Source organism: Lytechinus variegatus, chromosome 12 (assembly GCF_018143015.1).
Source record: "Lytechinus variegatus isolate NC3 chromosome 12, Lvar_3.0, whole genome shotgun sequence".
NCBI lineage: Eukaryota > Metazoa > Echinodermata > Echinoidea > Temnopleuroida > Toxopneustidae > Lytechinus > Lytechinus variegatus.
The window spans coordinates 15,880,994-15,905,051 of record NC_054751.1 but is presented as its reverse complement, the minus strand read 5'-3'; the positions used below and the strand labels follow the sequence as shown (position 1 = coordinate 15,905,051).

General features: G+C 31.5%; 1 protein-coding gene and 1 non-coding gene across 2 annotated transcripts; one reads left to right on the top strand and one right to left on the bottom strand.

Annotated features, from left to right (window-relative positions):
- Nucleotides 1–778: 778 nt before the first annotated feature.
- On the bottom strand, nt 779–16,642 carry LOC121425179 (prominin-1-A-like). Its single transcript, XM_041621182.1, has 10 exons — nt 16,545–16,642; nt 15,781–15,927; nt 15,380–15,466; nt 14,948–15,031; nt 5,685–5,738; nt 4,840–4,920; nt 2,944–3,012; nt 2,106–2,195; nt 1,723–1,880; nt 779–1,243 (listed from the first exon to the last, which is right to left on the bottom strand). The coding sequence occupies exons 1-10, from the start codon at nt 16,557–16,559 to the stop codon at nt 1,105–1,107; spliced, it is 924 nt and encodes a 307-aa protein (XP_041477116.1). The 5' UTR covers nt 16,560–16,642; the 3' UTR covers nt 779–1,104.
- Nucleotides 8,444–8,516, top strand: TRNAK-CUU. Its single transcript has one exon. It is a non-coding gene; the product is annotated as a tRNA-Lys (tRNA).
- Nucleotides 16,643–24,058: the final 7,416 nt, after the last annotated feature.

Sequence of the window (24,058 nt, the reverse complement as noted above, 5' to 3'; positions counted from 1 at the left end):
CCACCCATTTGGAAAATCCTAGGTAAGCCACTGATTACCATCCATATATTATCAACATCATCAATATAATCATCACAACCATCATCGTCGTCAACACAATCGGCATCAGTATTATCATTATCATCAGCATCATTAACATTACCATGAACACCGCCATCAGTTCAATATTATTATGACCAGCATCAATGTCTTCGTCATTATCAACATCATCGTCACCAGCATCATCATCCTCATCAACATCATCTTCATCATCATGATCTTCATCATCGTCATTACCATCATTATACCATTACCAGTATCACCATCCTCATCATCCTCCTCAACATCATCTTCATCATCATTATCACCATCATCGTCATCATCATCACCATCCCCATCCTCCTCCTCATCAACATCATCTTCACCACCATTATCACCATCATCATCATCACCACTATCATCACCATTTTCATCATCATCTCCATTTTCATCATCATCACCATCATCATTATCACCATCCTCCTCCTCAACATCATCTTCACCATCATTATCACCATCATCACCATTATCATCACCAGCATCATCATCACCATTATCATCATCATCGTCATCATCATCATCATCATTATTAGCAGCAGCATCATCAGTATCACCATCGTCGTGTCATCAGCAGCTGCAGCAGAAAGGAAGGCAAATATCGTTTTATTTGAAATTTAATCAAAGTAAAAAAAACCAGTGCAACATTATATATACAAATATACAATACATTAAAATTTAGTGAGGAAAATAAATTTATCAAAACTTAGTCAATTGAATGTTACCATTGTAATAAAAAATAGAATTAAAAGGTGGGTTCGACTGCATTGTCTGTGAAATGTGATTACCTTTGCTCCCCCAATAAATAAAGAATTTAAATGACACAAGCTTTCATTTTGTTTCAATTCGATATATTCAATTCAGCCTTTTATTAGTCTTATCTATTCCTATCGTTGTATCTTATTTCATCAATAAAAATGCATTCTTCAATTTTGTTTTTCAATTTATGTTATTTCAACTTACTGTAAACATATTATACACATAATACGTCATACTAGGTTTTGCATGATAGTAATGATTATGACGTCATCAATTGTGTCTTTCTGGGTTTCCTGAACCAGTGATTTTCGATGCCAAGGAACGGGGTATGCTTATGTTGACGAGACTTTCACTGAGGCGACGTCTCATGCTCAACGGTGTTCCAGGTGTGGAGCTTTGGGGAGTGCCACTGGGAAAAAAAACATTTAGACACATTATAAGATGTAAATCCAAGATTGCTGTAGGGAAGTGAGTCTTCGGGAGTTATCTTTGACAAGTCTTTATAATACTGTGTCAATTACTTTTACAGACCCATCGTGCTTGTTATTATTTTAATGTTTCATTAAACAACGCAACATGATCTATTTTTTTAAATAATACTAATTATTATTATCATTCAGCAACATCTAAAAGTGGTGATATAGGATTAGCTTTTGTTTGGTAGTTAAATCACAATTTGACCAAAATATGGTCACCTCTCGAAAAGAAAGAAAGAGACACAGAATAAGAGAGTCACGGAAAGAAGAAGGAAAAAAAAAGAAATATGGATATAAAGCATCAGTTGATATAAATAGAGCAAAACCTGGAAAAGTCCCCCACCCCCTCCCTCCCCCGGCAAAAGGGGATTTTGAAATATAATTATATAATTCTAAAAATAATTATACTCACCTTGGTGTTGGAGGATAGACGGAGACGCCGTTGAAGATAGGTTCTCCTTGAGAAGCATTATGAGTAGGACGTCGGAGATACTTAGCAAGTCGGACGTTGAATACGATGCTAGGAATAAGGGCGAATGAGACTGCCGACAAGGCGAACCAGAAGACGTTCTTGAAAAGAAAGGTAAAAGGGTGATTAGTGCTCTCAAATCAAACCGAAAATTGTAATAATAAATTTATAAAGAATATCAATTACTTGCTACCCTATATAAATGCATAGATGAGAAGAAAAAAACATGAAAGGAATTCTTAATTTTCCAAAGTGTCATTTGGAGTCCAAAGCAAAGCATCTATTTCAAAGAAATTTGTAAATGGATATAAAATAGATTTTCTTACCAAACCCGGCAAGAAAAATAGACACAGTGATCCGACGACAGCATCATAGATGTTACGAACAATACCACATCGTCCCATGTCATCTTGAATCTAGAGAGAGAGGGAGGGAGAAGGGGGGGGGGGGTAAACGTAATTAGAGGACTACAAGAAACTTCCTTTTCATTTGGTGTGATTTATTCCTTAATTTAATCTTCAGGCCCTAAGTATATTTTGTTGACATACACTACATTTCATTTCCATTTCCAACTATTGCGATATGTGTCGTTCGGTGTATAGATCTTCTTGTTATTATTTTTTTCGAACAATGAACATAAATGGATAAATTGTATGTACAACATAGACGATATATATATGCAAACAGTGTATACAAACTTTATATCCAAATTATTATATTATGATACAAATCAATTATTTTGCTATTTTCTTAAAAGATTATCTGACAAGCAAAAAAGAGGGCCATTGCTCCAACCAAATGATTTCCTCCCTCGACACATCTTCATATGAAGAAACGGAATTTATTACTGTATTTTTAAATCATTTCACAATTTCCATCTTGGTGCCGCCCCCACTTGGCCACCGATGCGAAGTATCAAAACAATTAACCTTAATCTTGATCGAGGGATGATAATAAAGGCACATTTCTTTGAGATGATAAAATCACTGAATTTATATTCATCATTTAATTATCGAGTACTTATTTTAGGCTTCTCAAAATAAATGTTTACTTAGCACAGAAAGAATTCGCAACGGCCTTTTTTTATGGGGTCACGTGAGATCCTCCTCGATAATAATTAACGCAAAATATTTTAATGCCATATAAAATGTTTTCTATACTTACCCGTCTCAAGACTTCATCAATGAACTGATCTGCCAGTGAAATAATGCTATCAATGTAAATTTCCAGGCCCTGTTATATAACACCAATAAAACAAACAAAGAATATATTACTTGTGAAAGCATTAACCCTAAAAAGACTGGGGGGCTGATTCAGCCCCCCCCCCCTCAACATTTTTCGCAATAAATCCGCTGTGCGAAATTTTTTGACCGCGTCGCTCGCTGACTTTTTACTTCCAAGTCTTGCGCAACTTTTGAGACCAAAATTGTGACCCCCAGGTACGCGGTTCCAAAATTACGCAACATTTCGTAAGTGCTTGCAGACCCAAAATTACTCAAAAACGTGAATTTGTGTACAAATCCAATGCAAATAGTGTTCTTAGCCAAAATTCATGTTTCATTATTTTTCCTTTTACTGCTTAAAATCAATTAATTTTATCTTGATTATGGTCAAAATAAAGTCCCCGATAATTTCCATTGAAAAAACAATAAAAAACAAAAGTAAAAAAACAAAGAAATACATAAGAAATTTAGAAAACAATAGAATACATAAGAAAATAAATTTGATTTTGAAATTTTTTTTAAATCAATTTGATCAGATGCCTATCTAGAGTATGTGAAACAAAAATTAGCATTTCAGGGGCATTATTTTATTAATTAGAGCAAACTTATGATTTTACGCATAAATTAGCATAATTAATGAGACATGAGATTTTTTGCCGATTTTGATGTTATAGTTTTGTAGATAATGCCATGGGTAACGCGTGTGCCAATTTTCGTCGCGATCGCGCGATCAACGGCCGAGATCATAAGGGGGGGCTGAATCAGCCCCCCCCCCCAGTCTTTATAGGCGTCGAAATAGCCCAGTCTATTTAGGGTTAAGATGAAAGTACTCTTTTTGGGGGGTTTGGGGAGGGGAAGGGATGAGTTTAGAAATGGGACATTCCAAGCACCTAATCTAATCATGAGAAGATAGGAGGCGTATAACTAAACAATATTACTGCGAATGAAAACGCTTGAAAGTATTTATATCGGCCTGCTCCAGGCCGGATAGGGGGACATTTCATTGACCGCTTGTCATGTGTGTGGGATTTTTTTTTTATTTTGATTTGATTTTATTGTTTACTTCTGCAATTACATCATTCGTATATAATACATTTTCCATAACATAACAAACATAGTATATTGAGAACTTTTTTGGCATGAATCATAACTAAGTGTACTAAAATTATCATTACAAACAAAACTGATCTCATACCAAATTAGTTAACATTTACAATTTGCAGGAGAAGGATTGTCATCATAAGCAGATTGCTTGAAAAAATTACAACCTCATTACAAACTCATTGATTAATATAATACATTAATACAGTTCATGAAGAGAATAGGTATCTCGCTAATCAAATAATAGAAGCGCGTAGCGTCAACTGTTTTTTTTTATCTATAGCGCTCTTTTTAATCCTGAAAAGGATATGTACCTCGCTGAAACAAATAATATTCATGTAACCTCTTAAGTTCTATGTAAAAACAGATCAATCTAAACTGTGAATCAATTCATGCTTAGCAAAGAAAGTATGTTACATTTTCATTAACTCTCAATGTAAAAAGTAAAATAAAAAAAATCTAGAGGCATATTTCAATTAATAATGAACACAGATAACTTCAGCTCAAGGGTTGAGGAGATATATATCCGTTGCTATAAATATGTTCCGTAATTGAATTGTAGTTTCGTTATGTATTAATCTTCTTTTCTTATCTGAATAATGAAAATCTTTTTAAAACTTCATTTTTAAGCTCATCTGTTCTTTCATTGGTTTCGTTGTTTTGCGTGTAGATACTTTGGAAATGATTGAATAACCCTACCTACCCCCCCCCCTCACAAAAAAAGAAATGTACAAACCTGTACAACTATAGGCCCGGCCTCGTCCTGTATAAAGTCTGCCAAATTGGATACTGAGTCAAAGACATCACTAGCAACTACCTGCTCACACGAAAAATAAAAAAAATTAAAACTTATAGGTGAATAAGTAATTTTGAAGTAAACACTACATACCTTTAAGAGATCTTTATCCTGTTGCAGAAAGAGTTGCGTTTAAACGCAAGTCAAAAAATCAAGCGCAAGTTCCAAATGCGCGCTGTTGATTGGTTGAAAATCAAGTTGCGCATGATTTTTAGAGTTGCGATTGATTGCAACTCTTTCTGCAACGGGACCCTTGCCTAACGACAGTATTTACAAAAATAATCAAAATGAAGAATAGAAAAGGAATCAACAAAACATAATCAATAAGGACATTGAATAAACAAGTAGGAGCTAGAACTGAAACACGTCATGATTATGTTCTCATATCTTTCTGGTTTTTGTATTTCGACTAAACATGAAATATATGAGATCATTTTAATTATCATACAAATTGACTGGCCATTGAATAAGTTATCTCCAAAGTGATTCAGTATATACACACACCTCATATAATTCAAATAAAGAAAAAAAAATCAGTATAGGCTCTTTGATGCTAACTTTGCAATAAAGAATGAGAATATGACTCATCTTTAAGACTTGTAAGAGTATGTCAGTTTACATTTAAGGTAAAACAAAAGTTTTGAAAACTTACAATGATCATACTGTTTCTTACCTCAATTCCCGCAAAACGAAAGTTTTGAAACTTATAATGATCATACTGTTTCTTACCTCAATTTCCGCAAAACGAAAGTTTTGAAACTTATAATGATCATATTGTTTCTTACCTCAATTCCCGCAATAGATGCGTTTAATCGTGATACCTCTTCGTATAGTGTTATCTGCAATATATTAAAACAAAAAGATGGTTAAAACTATGTCATCTAGGCATATGTCACTTTATCGCAAATACGGGGACTTGGAGCACCACCCCTCCCAAAAATTATTGCAATATTCCCCCCCCCCAAAAAAAAAAATGAACAAAAATCCATTACCGAGAACAAAAAAGGAAAAAGAAAAGAGGATAATATATGATACCAGATATCGCTCTTTTGATTTTGTTGGCGCAGTACAACACTAGCATACATAAATTAAGATTAAATTTAAAAAAATAAGACGAAAAGAAAGGGAAAAAGAAAAGGTAAAGAAAAGAAAAGAAAAGGAAAGTAAGGAAAGCAAAGAGAAGAAAGGGAAGGAAAAGAAAGGAAAATTAAGGAAAGGAAAACAAAATTAAAGAAAAGAAAGGAAAAGATAGAAAAGAAAGAAAAAGAAGAAAGAGAAGAGAAAAGTAAGTAAAATAATGTATAGAATAGAGAAAAAGTTAATAAAAGAAAAGTAAAGCAAAGTAAATAAAGTTAAGAAAAAAAGTTAAATGAATACACTAAATTAAAGAGAAAAAAAATTACCTAAAAGTAAAGTATTGAAAAGACAAGTGGAATGCCTCTGGCCGTCTCACCTGCATCACGCGGTTCAATATAGCAGCAGTGATGACTTTGAATACTACTCTAACTCGCACAAGATGTTCAGTGATACATGGTTACTCTTATGTCCACTTTTTATGAACTAGACCAATAAACTTACAGAGATATGATGGTTATTTAACAAAAAAAACCCAACATGGCCAAATTTCATTGACCTTACATGACCTTTGACCTTGATCATGTGACCTGAAATTCGAACAGGATGTTCAGTGATACTTGATTACTCTTATGTACAAGTTTCATGAATCAGATCCATAAACTTTCAAAGTTAGGATGGTAATTCAAAAAAAAAGTCAAGAAACGAAAAGATTAGACAAACGAAAAAAGGAAAGATAAGATAAGAAAACAAAGGAAAAGCAAAGTAAAGAAAATAAAGGAAATTAGAAAAGGAAAATAAAGTAAAGAAAATAATTAAGTAGAAAAAAGGTAAGAAAAAGAAAGAAAAAAAGGAAAACATGAAACGCTCATAAAGTAAAGCAAATTAAAGTAAAGAAAAGAAGGGAAATGGGAAAGTAAACTTAAGAATAGAATAGGAGAGAAAAGAAAAGTAAAATAAAATAAAGAAAAGTAGAATAAAGAAAGGAAAGAAAATAAAATAGTAACGATAAGTAAAGTAAAGAAAGGTAAATTTAAAGTAAAGCCAAGTCAAGTAAAGAAAGGAAAAATTAGTAAAAAACTAAAGTAAAGAAAGGCAAAGAAAAGAAAGGTGAAGCAAAGTAAAAAAGAGTAAAGAAAAAAAGTAAGTTAAAACATATTGAAGAAAAGTAAATAAAAAAAAGCGTACAGAATATGAAAGAAAAGTAAAGTTAAGAATAACAAAACATAAGTAAAGAAAAAGGTAAGATAAGGAGTAAAATAAAAAGCAAAGAATAGCAAAGTAAAGTAAAGAAACGAGAGAGAGAAAATAAAAATGGGAAAAATAAAGTCAAGTAAAATAACAAGTAGAAAAAGGAAAGAGAATAAAGGAAAATTAAAGAAAAGAGAAAACAACCAACGTTCATTAAGTAAAGCAAAGTAAAGTAAAGGGGGGAAAGAGAGAAAAAGAAAATACAGTAAAGTGAAAAAAAGTAGAACGGAAAGTAAAAGAAATGAAAAGTAAACAAAGCAGAAAAAAGAAACGTTCAATAAGTGAAGCAGAGTAATATAAAGAAAAGAATAGAAAATTGAAAGTAGAGTTAAAAGTATAAAAGTAAAGTAGGGTAAAACGAATTCAAGCAAAAAAAAATATAAGAATTTAAAACAAATGAAAAGAAAGTAAAGTAAAGAAAATTTGAAAATAAAAGTAAAATACAAAATAAAAATAGAAAAAGAAACGAAGAAGCAAAGAAAAATGATAGAAAATAAGGTAAAGGGTGATTAAATAAAAGATAAAAAGGGAAAAGTAAAGTAAAGTAAATAAAAGAAAAAATAGAAAAGAAAGACAGTAAAGTGAATCAAAGAAAAGGAAAGTTAAAGTTAAGCAAAGGAAAGAAAGGGGGAGAAAATAAGAAGGAAAGTAAAGTAAAAAGAAAAAGGAAAATGAAGGAAAGAAGGAAAAAGAAAGGAAAAGAAACGAAAAGAAAAAAAGTTAAGTAAAGAAAAGAATAGAAAATGAAAATAAGGTAGAGCAAAATGAGGTAAAGAAAAGAAAAAAAGGGAAAGTAAAGTAACGTAAAGTATAGAAAAGAAAAAAAAGAAGAAAGAAAAATAGAGTAAAGGGAAAAATAAGAAAATAAAATAAAAGGAAAGAAAAAGATCAAAAACACTAAAAGAACATAAAAGTAACAAAAATAACTTCAAAATTAAAACAAAAAAGAAATTATTATTATTGATTAAGTGCTAAAGAAGGGGAATTTTATTGCACTTGTGTGAAGAGTTGATTGATTTTATTTCTGCAGTTACATTATAATCAAAAGAAAATCGTCAAAAGATCCACTATCATTGGCATCATTGGAAATATGGCACATAGAAATGAAACTCAAATACATGACAGACGGTATTTCTATGGATGGATTGCGAACCTCATCACTCACGAGATGGCGTAAGCCAATTTCCTACTAAGTTATCTTACCCTAATGTGCTCGCCAGCCCGGTTAGCTCAGTCGGTAGAGCATGGGACTCTTAATCCCAGGGTCGTGGGTTCGAGCCCCACATTGGGCGCACCTTTTTTAAAAAAATCCTGATAATCAATTAGTCAAACAATACCGAATTGTGTCAAGTTTTTCCACTATGCTTACTGGATGTTATGAATTAGGTTATATTTTTTTAATTCGCGATCACATGTTTACCTGATTTAAGCAGAAAAGGTAAAGTAAAAGCCCTTCAGATTACTCTGATGTAATCCTACCATTCTAATTCTCAGAAAAGATATATATATATATATATATATATATATTACATGCATGAGAAAAAAACGAGAATCGAATCGAATAAAACAAAAGTTAAGAAAAGCATTGCAAAGTAAGGACTAAAAACGAGGGCAAAGCAAACACTAGAAAAGAATAAAAAATAATTCTTAAAAAGGGTTAAGTTAAGTAAATTAAAGAAAAGAAAAAACAAAAAGAGTATCTAGTAAAGAAAATACAAGAAGAAAAGAAAGGAAACGAAAAAAAAGAACGGAAAGGAAAAAAATGAAATAAAGTAAAAATATATATATATATAAATAAGAAAAAAAGTAGATTATAGAATAACAAAAAAGAAAAAGGCAGACTGGAAAAGGAAAAAATGAAAAGAAATGTAAAGTAAAGAAAGCAAAAGAAATGAAAGAAAAAAAGAACACAGGAATAAAAAAAAGAGGAAAGACAAGTCAAGGCAAGAAACATAGAAAATGAAGAAAAGTAAAGATAAGAAAAGAAAAGAAATAAAGAAAGGCAAGCAGAGAACAAACAAAAACTATTAAGAAATAAAAAAGAGACAAAGAAAAGTAACGAAAAGATTTTTTTTTTAAAGTAGAGAAAAGAAAATAAAAGAGAGGAAGAAAGGAAAATAAAACAAAAAGAAGAGGCAAAAGAGGAGAAAAGAAATAAGATAAAAGAAAGGTTAAGCTCACTTTAAGTAAAGTTAAGTAAATAGAAGAAAAGGTAAATAAAACTAAAGAAAAGGAAAGAAAAAGGGAAAGTAAACAATTGAAAATAAACGAAAAGAAAAGAAAAAAACGGAAGTACAAAAAACAAAGGGAAAATTGAAAAGAAAAAGAAAGGAAATAGATGAAAAGGAGCAACAAAAAAGAGAACAAAATTGAATAAACTAATTCAAAGTAAAAAAACAAAGAGAGAAAAAACAAGCATATGAAAGAAAATAATAATGAAGTAAGGTTAAACAAACTAAATTAAAGATCAGAAAGGGAAAAACAAAACAGATAAGTAAAGCAAGATAGCTAAACAAAACAAAAGAATTGAAAAGGGGGAAGGAAAGTTAGGCAAAAAATGGAAGCAAAGTAAAGTAATGAAAAAGAAAAGAAAAGAAACAGTAAAAATAGAGTGAATTTATAAAAAGTAAAGAAAAAGGAGAAAAGGAAAGTATAGCATAGAATAAGAAAGAAAAGAGACGAGAAACAAAACTTAGGTAAAGGAAGAAGAAAGGAAAAGCTAAGCAAAACAAAGTAAAAGAAAAGTAAGAAAAAGAAATCAAAGAAATGAAAGGCATAAAAAGGAAAAAAGAAAGAGAAAAGAGGTAACGAAAATAAAATGATATGAAATAAATGAGACGGAAAAAAAAGAAAAAGGGAAATGTAGAGTTAAGTGATACAAAAGAAAATAAGAAACGAAGGGAAAATAAATGAAAAGAATAGAGTAGAGAAACGAAAAGAAAAGAAAATAAAAGAAGCTAAAAAAAATGACAAGTAAAGATAAGTAAAGCAAATGAGGTATAAAAAAATAAAAGTAAAATAAGAGGAAAGAAGGAAAGAGAACGAAAAGAAACGAAAACATGAGAAAAGAAATGAAAAGAAAAGGAAAAGTAAAGTTATGTGAAACAAAGTAAAGTGAAGAAAAGTTAAGTATATAAAAAGCGCAAATAAAACAAAATGAAAGAAAAAGAAGGGAATAGAAAAAAGGAAAATAAAGGGAACGGAAAAGAAAAGGAAAGGTGAAAAAATTAAAAGAAACGAAAATGGAATAAAATATAATAAAAGAATTGAAAAGGGAAAAGTATGGTTTATAAAATCAAAGTGAAGAAAAGAAAATAAAAAGTGAAAGTAAAGTAAATAAAGTAAACAGTAGAAGATAAAAAAAGTAAAGGAAAAATTAATTGAAGAAATGTAAAGCAAGATAAAGTAATGAAAAAGGGGAGAGTGAAATAGTATATAGAATAGAAAAGCAAAGAAAATATATAAGAGAAAATAAAAGAAAGATAAGATAAAAAAATAGAAAAGAAGGTGAAAATGAAAAAAATATAGACAAAAAAAAATAAACCAACCAGGACAATACAAGAAAAATAAAATAAAATTAGAATATAAATATGCAAAATGCAGTAAAATCCTTTGGATGTATCAAAATAAGATCATTGTTATTCATGAAAGAACAGAAAGATGAAATAAGAATAGTGCTATATATAAGTAGTATTGTAAGAGCAATTATATTCATTTTATTTAGTTATTTTCTCTTTAAGGATATTCTTAGCATAGAATGATTAGGAATATTCAAGAATGTCTCATTACGGCTCTATGGTAAGGCTATATTAGGCATGTCTATTTAATAGGCTTAGGAATTTTGTAATTTCTGAATAGAGATTGCTTTACAATAGACCGTAGTGGCAGTGAAAAGAACAATAGGATTAGCTATTTTGTTTACATTGTTAATTTCACTGAGGTCATTCAAGAATGTATTCAAATTAGGCTGCTCTAGAAATTGGCAGAATGTTCTTTTAGAGACATTACTAGAAGCTTCCAGAATAGTGAATAATTTGTATATAAGCTGGCAAATTTCTTCAAGGACACATCATATCAGATCAGAACTCAGAGTTTCACGCCAGACTTTATGTCAGAGCATAGTTTATTTCCAACTGGAATACAACTTTTATGTTCTGTTGAATTATTTGCACACCATCAATGAACTGTTTTCAGTTACTTTGAGAGCGGAGTTCTAAGTTCTCATCGAGATCATAAACCTGTTTTAATGAACACCTTTCAACCCATGGATTGCTGAAATTGACTGTTAATCATTATCAACATCGTCTTCACAGACATTTCAACTCGTTAAAGTGACTCTTGTTATTCATCGTGCTTCAACATCAATTTCATCATCGCCACCATTGTGAACTTTAATTTAAGGATTTTTCGCCAGCCAACTTAGATATCATGTGGATCATAACTTTGGATTATAATCAGCACTTCAAGATATGTAACATTAATATTTATTTATATTTTGTTTAGTGATCTATATCTTTCCTGTAATAAAAGAAAAGCAAAGAAAAGGAAAAAAGAGAAAGGAAAAAGTGAAAGAACAGAAAGATGAAATAAGAATAAATACAGTAATTAGTAAAGTGAGGTAAATTAAACAAAAGAAAAGTGAAAAGTAAAGGAAAGAAAAGGGTGGGAAAAGGAACGAAAATAGAACTTTTGAAAAAGAATAAATCAAAGTAAATTAAAAAAAAAAGAAAAGGGAACAGAAAGGGAGAAACAAAAAAGGATAAGTAATGCAAGGTTACTAAACAAAAACGAAAGGTCACGAGAGAAAATAAAGTAAATAGTAGAACATAAAAGAAAAGTAAATTAAAAAGAAATAAATGAACAACAGAATAAAAAAAAAAGAAATGTAAAGCAAGGTAAAGTAAAGATAAGCAAATTAATCAAAAGTAAAGAAAATAAAAGTATAGTATAGAATAGGAAAGAAAAAAGAAGTGAAACGAAAATTAATTTCAAAGAAGATGAAAGGGAAAAAATAAAGTTAAGTAAAACAAAGTAAATTAAAAAAAAGCAAAAGAAAGGAAGTGCATGAAAAACGAAAAAAAAAAGAAAAGAAGTAAAGAAAATAAAATGATATAGAATAAAAGAAACGAAAAAAGAAGAAAAGGGAAATGTAGAATTAAGTGAAACAATGTAAAGAAAAGAAAGCAAAGAAAAAAAAGAAAAGGGAAAGTAAAGTAAAGTAAATAATAGAAAATAAAAGCAAAGGAAAAAAGAAGAAAAAATGTAGAGTTAAGTAAAACAAAGTAAAGTAAAGAAAAGAAAAGGATAAAGAAAAGAAAAAAACTGAAAGAAAAGTTTAAAAAGGAAAGAAAATGAAAGAAAAGAAAAGAACGGAAATGAAACCAAAAAAAGGAAAAGAAAAGAGAATTGAAAAGCAAAATAAAAGAAGAGAAAAAAAGGAAAATATGAAAAGTAAAGATAAGTAAAGCATATTAAAAAAGGAAAGTAATGGAAATGAAAGAAAAAAAGAAAAGAGAAAGAAAAGAAACGAAAATATAAGAAAAGAAAACAAGGGAAAAAAACAAAAGTAAAGTAAAGAAAAGAAAATGAAAGTGTATAAAAGAAAAGCACTAAAAGAAAAGAAAAAAAGAAGGGAAGAGAAAAGAAAGGAAAATAAAGGGAATGGTAATAATGTAAAATATAATAAAAGAATTTAAAAGGAAAGGTAGGTGAACTAGAGCAAAGTAAAGTAAAGAAAAGAAAAAAGAAAAAAGAAAGTAAAGAAAAAATAATACAAAATTAAAGAAAAGCAAATTAACGGAAAAAGTAAAGTCAGTAAAAAAAAAATGTAAAGCAAGGTAAAGTACAGAAAAGCTAAGAAAAAGGGAGAGTGAAACAAACTATAGAATAGAAACGCAAAGAAAAGAAAAGAAAAGATAGAGAAAACAAACCAAAGCAGGAACATAAAGGAAAAACAAAATATCATTGTTATTCATGAAAGAACAGAAAAGGAATAAAGAAAGAATAGATAGGTTAAGCAAGGTAAGCTAAACCAAAAAAAAAACAGAAAATAGAAAAGGGAAAGTTAAATAAAGCAAAGGAAAGAAAAGTTAAGAAAAGAAAAACAAAAGAAAAGGAAAGTAAAGCAAATAAAAAAGTAAAGTGAAGAATAGAAAAAAAAAGAAAAATAAAGTTAAATAAAGAAAAAAATAGTAAAGAAATATTAGTCAAAATAAAGTAGAGAAAATGAAAGAAAAAAGGGAGAGTTAAACAAAATGTAAGATACAAAAGCAAAGAAAAGAAAGACAGATGAAAAAAAAAAAAAAAGAAAAGAAAAAAACTACAGTAAGGAAAACAAATCGGAATTAAATAAAAGTAAAATGCAGTGGAATCCTTGGATGTATCATAATAATATTATTCATTAAGTGTTCAATGAAAGCGAAATATTATTTGAATTGTGTGCTATTTGTTTTTGCTTTTGATGGTATTCCTGCATTCACGTCATGTAATGCATAAACAATCAATAATATATTGCATTCAAAAGTCACGGTAGACAGGGCAGGTGGAAATAAAACTCAAAGCATGACAGACGGTATTTCTATGGATGAATGACACACCTTATCAATCTCGAGATGGCGTTAGCCAACTTTTTCGACTAAGTTAAGTTAACCTGAAATGCTCGCTAGCCCTCTTAGCTCATGGGACTCTTAATCCCAGGGTCGTGGGTTCGAGCCCCACATTGAGCGCACATATTTCTTTTTCCTTTTTGTGATAACAAATTAGCCAGACAACACCGATATGTGTTGGATTATTTCTGTTATGAGTACTGGATTTTACGAATAAGTATCTCTTTAATTCAGTAGAATAGTAATGTGTAAAAAAGTCATTCACTCAGATAATAAATTATATAACGTAGTCATACCATTCTAAAAAAATACATATATTTATATACTTTGAAAAATGTACCATTGCTTTATGTGTGTGTTTGCATTAAGTAGGTATGATAAAATAGAGCATAATTTTATCGTCTTATTGTCATGTTTTTCTTAACGTCAAAGTTATTCGGTAGAAAAAGAGGGGGTAAAGGAAATTAGAAACGAGGTTGAACTAGTGGCATTGAGACAATAACATTGGGACGAGGACAAAGATTGTCATACAAACACGTTGGAAAAGGAGGAGGCTACTTAAAAAAAAACCGAAGCTTGTAAGGTACAGTCTCTTAATGGATGGATTTTCGCCAAATTTTCATTAACATTTTTCTCATGTTTTTTTTTCTTCTTAAAACCATTGTTCTTTTTTCTATTTCTGTTTGTACTAACTCCCGCAGGAACTTGGCAGGACAGCATTCTTGCTGGTAAACGTTAAGCTGGTATATAACCAATTACCTATGAAACATTTTACGTCTAGGTTAGAAATTATAACCTCAGGGTGAATTTCTCCTTTATTAAAAAAGCAACAAAATGGCTCAATAATTATATTCCGAATATTCAACGGATCAGCAAGGCGGTACCGTGTATTCACCTCTCTCATTTGAATTTTTATTTTTCCTCGACTAAAAATAAGTATCATTAATATACTTTATGGAATAACGCTATGTTGTTATATATGTTCTGTTGAAAATTATTATACTTGTATATACTTGCTATTGAACTGTAGAAATCGTATCAAATCAAATCAAATATTTCGTCGGGCATATAATTCAAAATTTGATCCGATTCTTTTGTGAACATAACTATTGTCTTACCGTAAGATTAAGTGTGAGTTGGAGTTGCTGGTCACTGATGGTTTGTAAATCATCGGCCAGATCACGCAAGTCGGATGCCATCGCCTTATATCAAAAGAAAAGTTGTATGTGTTAATGATTTATTTGAGTAAATAGCTATATAGACATGATAGAAAGAGTGTCGTAAGAATGATGATTATAACATGAACAAATAAGGATGAAAATTATTAAACAGCAATTGATACTCTTTATTCTTCTTCTTCTTACTTCTTTTTCTTCTATTACTACTAGCTACTATCATACTACTATTAGTACTACTACTTTACTATAATACCACTACTACTACTTCTAATACTTTTCTACCATTGCTTCTGTTACTACTACTTCTGCTGCTACTACTATTAGCACTACTACTGTACTGCTGCCAATTAAAATGAGAAACTATTCTTTTACCGGAAAGCTTCCAACGACAGCATCAGCTCCAGTGTTGAGGGCGTCACTCAAGTTTGTCAATGCAAACTGATCAAGTCCTAGTTGCATCTATATACATCAGGCAAGAACAAGAGGACCACATGATATTTAATCTTTCATTCAATGCATGCTATAAGTACTCGACTTTTACTATTTGGCGTTGTTCTTCTTAAAAACAAGCATCAAAATTTGTGAAAGATGTATGAGTTACAAGGGTGATAGTGTGGGTCATGAACATAGCAGGGATTCGTGAAGTTCTCTCAACGGCAATAATAATTATGCTCAATAGATGGCCGTTCCATGACTGTGGTCGTACATTTTTTTAGGCATTAACTATATATATATAATCATATAAGCTTCCGGGGAGAGGTTTGCATAGATACCTCTTCGATAGCTCCTGTGATGTTGGAGGGCGATAGCTGACTGGTCAGTTGGCTCAAGAGGACGTTAGCATCATCACTAGGTAAGACATCCAAGCCGGACACTGTGTCATTGACCAGTTCATAAACGCTGGTTAGATCGGGCAGCATCTAGAGAAATGACAGTTAATGATAGAATTCACCATATTGCAATGTTGTAAACATGGCGAAGGGGAGCTCTATCTCACATGAGCAAATAAGTCATTTATGAAATCATAAAATGCATCCAAATATTTTAAAAAGTTGCTTCGCATTGCTAGGAACTTTTGAAAGGATTGTTTTATGATAGCAATTATGATTGTGAAATTGTCTGGTGTCCCATCAACAATCAATTAAAAAAGTTTTATATCGTTCTTGACATTGCAGCAATGGCAACGAAATGGAGAGCAACAAATTATAGCTCAAACACAGAAGACTATTATTGACCACTCCTATTCGAGAAATTCGATTGTGATTGTGATTTAAACATGCTAAATCATGCAATGTATCGCAACACTTGTCGAGGGTCGTGGGTTCGAGTCCAATGGCGTATTTTCTTTGAAAAGGGGAATTTACCCATACTGTAAAAAGCAGTCGAGGTATTAAAACAATTGTAATAATAATGTGTGCTTTGTATCGTTTGGCAAAATGCAAAAAAAGGTATATAAATCCACCAATTATAATTTTGAGCAATCATTGTTCACATTTTTTTCTGATAACAGTTCAAATAAATAAAGGCCCCAAATCACCTCTCGTATGTTCATATCGTTGACGACGTCGAGAAGTCCGGACGATCCAAGTTCAAGGGCATTGAATAGCGTGGCATCTTCTCCACAATTTCTGAGATATAATACGAAGAAAAGTAATAAGAACAATAAATCTTTTCAAAATGAATGAATCTTTGTTCACTTTTCTTCAAATATTCTTCATGTTCACTCCACAATATTTATTTCACATTTTTGCACGTAACAACCACTTTTATGACTTGTTCTCTCATCTACACATTCTCTCCAATCACTCTATTTAATGACTATTGGCAATTCAATGTATGTTTGCAAGTCTATAACAATAAAAGAAACAAACGGAAACAGCATTTCAATTAATACAACCATTTAATAGGAAAAACAGATCAAATAAATATATCATACAAATCAATTGTACGGATCAGTTCATCCTGCTGATACAAGGATTAATTTATCTTCATTTTAAAACTACATTAGGATAAATTTATCTTAATTTCAAGGCCACATGAGGATAAATTTATCTTAATTTCAAGGCTACATGAGGATAAATTTATCCTAATTTCAAGGCTACATGAGGATAAATTTATCCTAATATCAAGGCTACATGAGGATAAATTTATCCTAATTTCAAACCTACATGAGGATAAATTTATCTTAATTTCAAGGCTACACGAGGATAAATTTATCCTAACTTCAAGGCTACACGAGGATAAATTTATCCTAATTTCAAACCTACATGACGATAAATTTATCTTAATATCAAGGCTACATGAGGATTAATTTATCCTAATTTCAAACCTACATGAGGATAAATTTATCTTAATATCAAGGCTACATGAGGATTAATTCATCCTAATTTAAAACCTACATGAGGATAAATTTATCTTAATTTCAAACCTACATGAGGATAAATTTATCCTAATTTCAAACCTACATGAGGATAAATTTATCCTAATATCAAGGCTACATGAGGATAAATTTATCCTAATTTCAAACCTACATGAGGATAAATTTATCTCAATATCAAGGCTACATGAGGATTAATTTATCCCAATTTAAAACCTACATGAGGATAAATTTATCCTAATTTAAAACCTACATGAGGATAAATTTATCTTAATTTCAAGGCTACACGAGGATAAATTTATCCTAATTACAAGGATACACGAGGATAAATTTATCCTAATTTCAAGGCTACATGAGGATAAATTTATCTTAATTTCAAGACTACATGAGGATAAATTTATCTTAATTTCAAACCTACATGAGGATAAATTTATCTTAATATCAAGGCTACATGAGGATAAATTTATCTTAATATCAAGGCTACATGAGGATTAATTTATCCTAATTTAAAACCTGCATGAGGATAAATTTATCCTAATTTAAAACCTACATGAGGATAAATTTATCTTAACTTCAAGGCTACACGAGGATAAATTTATCCTAATTACAAGGATACACGAGGATAAATTTATCCTAATTACAAGGATACACGAGGATAAATTTATCCTAATTTCAAGGCTACATGAGGATAAATTTATCTTAATTTCAAGACTACATGAGGATAAATTTATCTTAATTTCAAACCTACATGAGGATAAATTTATCCTAATATCAAGGCTACATGAGGATAAATTTATCCTAATTTCAAACCTACATGAGGATAAATTTATCTTAATATCAAGGCTACATGAGGATTAATTTATCCTAATTTAAAACCTACACAAGGATAAATTTATCCTAATTTAGAACCTACATGAGGATAAATTTATCTTAATTTCAAGGCTACACGAGGATAAATTTATCCTAACTTCAAGGCAACACAAGGATAAATTTATCTTAATATCAAGGCTGCATGAGGATAAATTTATCCTAATTACAAGGATACACGAGATAAATTTATCCTAATTACAAAGATACACGAGGATAAATTTATCCTAATTACAAGGATACACAAGGATAAATTTATCCTAATTTCAAGGCTACATGAGGATAAATTTATCCTAATTTAAAACCTACATGAGGATAAATTTATCCTTATTTCAAAGCCACATGAGGATAAATTTATCCTAATTTCAAGGCTACATGAGGATAAATTTATCTTAATTTCAAGGCTACATGAGGATAAATTTATCCTAATTTCAAGGCTACATGAGGATAAATTTATCTTAATTCAAACCTACACGAGGATAAATTTATCTTAATTTCAAGGCTACACGAGGATAAATTTATCCTAACTTCAAGGCTACACGAGGATAAATTTATCTTAATTTCAAGACTACATGAGGATAAATTTATCTTAATATCAAGGCTACATGAGGATTAATTTATCCTAATTTAAAACCTACATGAGGATAAATTTATCCTAATTTAAAACCTACATGAGGATAAATTTATCTTAATTTCAAGGCTACACAAGGATAAATTTATCCTAACTTCAAGGCTACACGAGGATAAATTTATCTTAATATCAAGGCTGCATGAGGATAAATTTATCCTAATTACAATGATACACGAGGATAAATTTATCCTAATTACAAGGATACACGAGGATAAATTTATCCTAATTTCAAGGCTACACTAGGATAAATTTATCCTAATTACAAGGATACACGAGGATTAATTTATCTTAATTTCAAGGCTGCATGAGGATAAATTTATCCTAATTACAAGGATACACGAGGATAAATTTATCCTAATTACAAGGATACACGAGGATAAATTTATCCTAATTTCAAGGCTACGCAAGGATAAATTTATCCTAATTACAAGGCTACACGAGGATAAATTTATCCTAATTACAAGGATACACGAGGATTAATTTATCTTAATTTCAAGGCTGCATGAGGATAAATTTATCCTAATTTCAAGGTTACATGAGGATAAATTCATCTTAATTTCAAGGCTACATGAGGATAAATTTATCTTAATTTCAAGGCTGGATGAGGATAAATTTATTGTAATTTCAAGGTTACATGAGGATAAATTTATCTTAATTTCAAGGCTACATGAGGATAAATTTATCTTAATTTCAAGGCTGTATGAGGATAAATTTATCCTAAATACAAGGATACACGAGGATAAATTTATCCTAATTACAAGGATACACGAGGATAAATTTATCCTAATTTCAAGGCTACACAAGGATAAATTTATCCTAATTTCAAGGCTACACGAGGATAAATTTATCCTAAATACAAGGATACACGAGGATTAATTTATCTTAATTTCAAGGCTACACGAGGATGAATTTATCTTAATTTCAAGGCTACATGATAAATTAATCTTGACTTGAAAACTACACAAGGATACATTTATCTTCATTTCAAAGCTACACGAGGATAAATTCATCTTAATTTCAAAGCTACTCGAAGATAAATTTATCTTAATTTCAAAGCTACACCATCACATCATCTACATCAATAACAATGAAAAACAGAAGAAATAAATATTTAAATACTTGAGGTTAAGATTTCGATATTGATTCCCCCAACATGGTCTAAGTTCATTGACACTAAATGACCTTTGACCCTGGTCATGTGACCTGAAACTCAGTCAGGATGCTCAGTAATACTTGATTGCCCTTATATCCAAGTTTCATGAACTGGGTCTACACACTTTGTAAGTTATGATGACATTTCAACGAGTGGAACGCCTCTGGCAGTCTCGCCTGCATCGCAATTCGATATAGCAGCAGTTCTTCCTTTGAAAACAGCTAATGAATAGTTATTCACAGAAGAAAACACCAAAATTATATAAAAACACTATGTCCATTGACCCAAAATGACATTTGACCATGATCATGTGACATAAGAAATGTGCAAAACAATCATTCATACTTGATTACCCTTCTGTCGATGTTTCATGAGCTAGATACATAAATTTCCTAAGTTATGATGCCAATTCAACACATACTCCCAACACGGCCAGAGTTCATTAACCTAATGAATGACCTTTGATCTTGGCCATGTTCCTGGAACACACACAAAGTTTCATGAATTAGATCCATAGACTTTTAACCCTAAATAGACTGGGCTATTTCGACGCCTAAAAAGACGGGGGAGGCTCATCCAGCCCCCCTTATGATCTCAGCCGCCGAACGCGCGATCGGAATGCAAATTAGCACGCGCATTACCCATGGCATTATCTACAAAACTATAATATCAAATTCTGTCAAAAGTCTCACTGCTCATTAATTATGCTAATTCAAAATCATAAGTTGCTCTAATTAATGAAATAATTCCCCTAAACTTCTAATTTTTGTTTCATAGACTCTAGAAAGGCATCTGATCAAATTTATTTTTCAAAAATTTCAACATCACATTTATTTTCTTATGTATTTTTTTTATATATGTCTTATATATATACACATATATATATATATATTCTATTGTTTTCTAAATTTCTTATGTATTTTTTGTTTTTCGACTTTTTATTTTTTATTGTTTTGTCAATGGAAATTATCGGGAACTTTATTTTGACCATAAACAAGATAAAATTAATTGATTTTAAGCAGTAAAAGGAAAAATAATGATACATTTTATGAATTTTGGGCTAAAAACATTATTTGCATTGGATTTGTACACAAATTCACGTTTTAAGTAATTTTGGGCCTGCATGCACTTACGAAATCTTGCGTAATTTCGGAACCGCTTTCCCAGGGTCACAATTTTGGTCTCAAAAGTTGCACGAGACTTGAAAGTAAAAAGTCAGCGAACGACGTGGTCAAAAAATTTCGAGTGAGGGATTTATCGCGAAAAATGTCGAGGGGGTGAATCAGCCCCCCCCCCCGTCTTCTTAGGATGATGGCAATTCCTCCTATAACCCCAATATGGCCAAAGTTTGTTGACCCTAAGTGACCTTTGACCTTGGTCATGTGACCTGAAACTCACACATAATATTCAGGGATACACGGTTGCTCTTATGTCCAAGTTTCATTAACTAGATCTATAAAGTTTTAAAGTTATAATTCCTGAAATAACCCCGACATGGCCATAGTTTGACCCTAAGTGACCTTTGACCTCAATCATGTGACCTGAAACTCAAGGAAGATCTTCAGTGATACACTATTACCCTTATGTCTAAGTTTTATGACCTAGGTCAAGTTATGACAACATTTAAAAAACTGGACCTTGGTTAAAATTTCGATATTGATTCCCCCAACATGGTCTAATTTCATTGACCCTTAAAGGTAAATGCTAGTTTTGGTAACGATATCAAAATGAGTTCGTACAGAATCCAATGAAATGACCACCAAAGTGTCTGTTTGTATAAATAAAACGCATGTGCCAAAGAATTCTGGAAGAAATTGTGTAATTGCTGAGAAATCAGCAAATAAGCACAGGAATCGGGTAGGACGCCCTAAGCAATAATTATACATTGTCCCACGTTAGCTTATCTGTGTTGGGGATCTTCGGTGTGAACATTTTTCAGCATAGATTTCAAGATTTCACAAAGTTCAGTTAATGTAACTGTACCAGATCTAGATCCTCGATGATATACTGACAATTAAGCCTTGTTTTACAGACTTTCTCATGAAATCAGTGTTTACTGCAACTACTGGAATTTCTCTTTAACCCTATCTAGGCTGGGGTATTTTGGGAGTTCATATGGCCTGGAGGGGGGGGGGGGGGTTTCCCAGGCCTCCCCCCTTGAGATCTCGGCCGTCGACCGCAGGCAGGTTGTCTAGGATATAATCTACAAAAGTGTATAGCAATTTATTTCATGTGAATTGTTATTACGTAATCATGCTAATTTATGCGTAATTAGTATGCGAAATCTTTTTCCTCGAACTCCATAAATAAAGCTCCAAATGTTCTAATTTTTGGCATAGAAACTCTTTGTGATGTTCTTAGCAAATGTACATGAACAGAATTTGATATCAGATCAATTTCTTATGTATTATGTTTTTTGCAATTTCTTATGTATTTCTTTGTTTTTTGGACCCTTTGTTTTTCATTGTTTTTTTCAATGAAATTCATTGGGGACTCTTCTAAGATCATAAGCAGCATAAAATACATACATTTAGGCCAGCAAAACTCAAATTAATCCTACATTTATGATTTTTGGTTGAAAACACAATATACATTAACTTTGTACACGAAATCCTGTTTTTGAGCAATTTTTGGTCTGACATGCACTTACATAACGTTGCGTAATTTCAGAACCGTGAACCCGGATGACGCAAAATTGGTCTCAAAAGTTGCGCAAGACTTAAAAGTAATAAGTCAGCGAGCAGCACTGTCAAAAACTTTTGTGCGGTGAAAATATCGCGCGACTCGTCGAGGGGGGCCTCCGAGGCCCCCCCCCCCGGCCTAGATAGGGTTAAAGGACAAGTCCACCCAACAAAAACTTGATTTGAATAAAAAGAGAAAAATTCAACAAGCAAAACACTGAAAACTTCATCAAAATCGGATGTAAAATAAGAAAATTATGGCATTTTAAGGTTTCGCTTCATTTCACAAAACAGTTATATGCACATCTCGGTCGGTATGCAAATGAGGAACTGATGACATCACTCACTCACTATTTCTTTTGTATTTTATTACCGGGTATATGAAATATTTTTATTTTCTCGTCATCGTCATGTGAAATAAGGTTTCATTAATCCCTGAACACGTGGAATTCCATTATTTCAACATTTTGTGCTTCAGGCAAGGAGGTCCTAACCGTCAAATTTGTAAAAATTGAAATATTGTATAATTCAGACAATAAAAACAAAAGAAATAGTGACATAATCGACTCTCTCATTTGGAGAGAACTGGCTCGTTCATATAACTATTTTGTTAAAAATAAGCGAAATTTTGAAATGTCATAACTTTCTTATTATACATCCGATTTTGATGAAATTTTCAGCATTGTGCTTGTCTGATTTTTCTCTATTGATTCAAGTCAACATTTTTCTGAGGTGGACTTGACCTTTAATGACCTTTGACTTTGGTCATGTGACCTGAAACTCAAGCAGGATGTTCAGTCATATTTGATTACCCTTATGTCCAAGTTTCATAAACTAGGCCCATATACTTTCTAAGTTATGATGACATTTCAAAAACTTAACCTTGGTTAAGATTTCAATGTTGACGCCGCCGCTGTATAATTTCTTTCTCACATAGTCTGACTTTAAATTTTTGTTTGAGAGATAACTGACATGTGCCATAACAGAAAATTGTTATTTGTGCCTGTTCAGTATACGCAAATGCTGCATAATGAGTTCCATGGTAAGGAGCTTACCTCTTGAGCACTGGGAGGGTAAACTTTCCATTGGCAGTGGAACTTAACCCTAAAAAGACGGGGGGGGGCTGATTCCGCCCCCCTCCCTCGACATTTTTCACGATAAATCCGCCGCACAAAATTTTTTGACCGCGTGGCTCACTGACTTTTTACTTTCAAGTTTCGCGCAACTTTTGAGACCAAAATTGTGACCCCCGCGTATACGGTTCCGAAATTACGCAACATTTCGTAAGTGCATGCAGACCCAAAATTACTCAAAAAACGTGAATTTGTGTACAAATCCAATG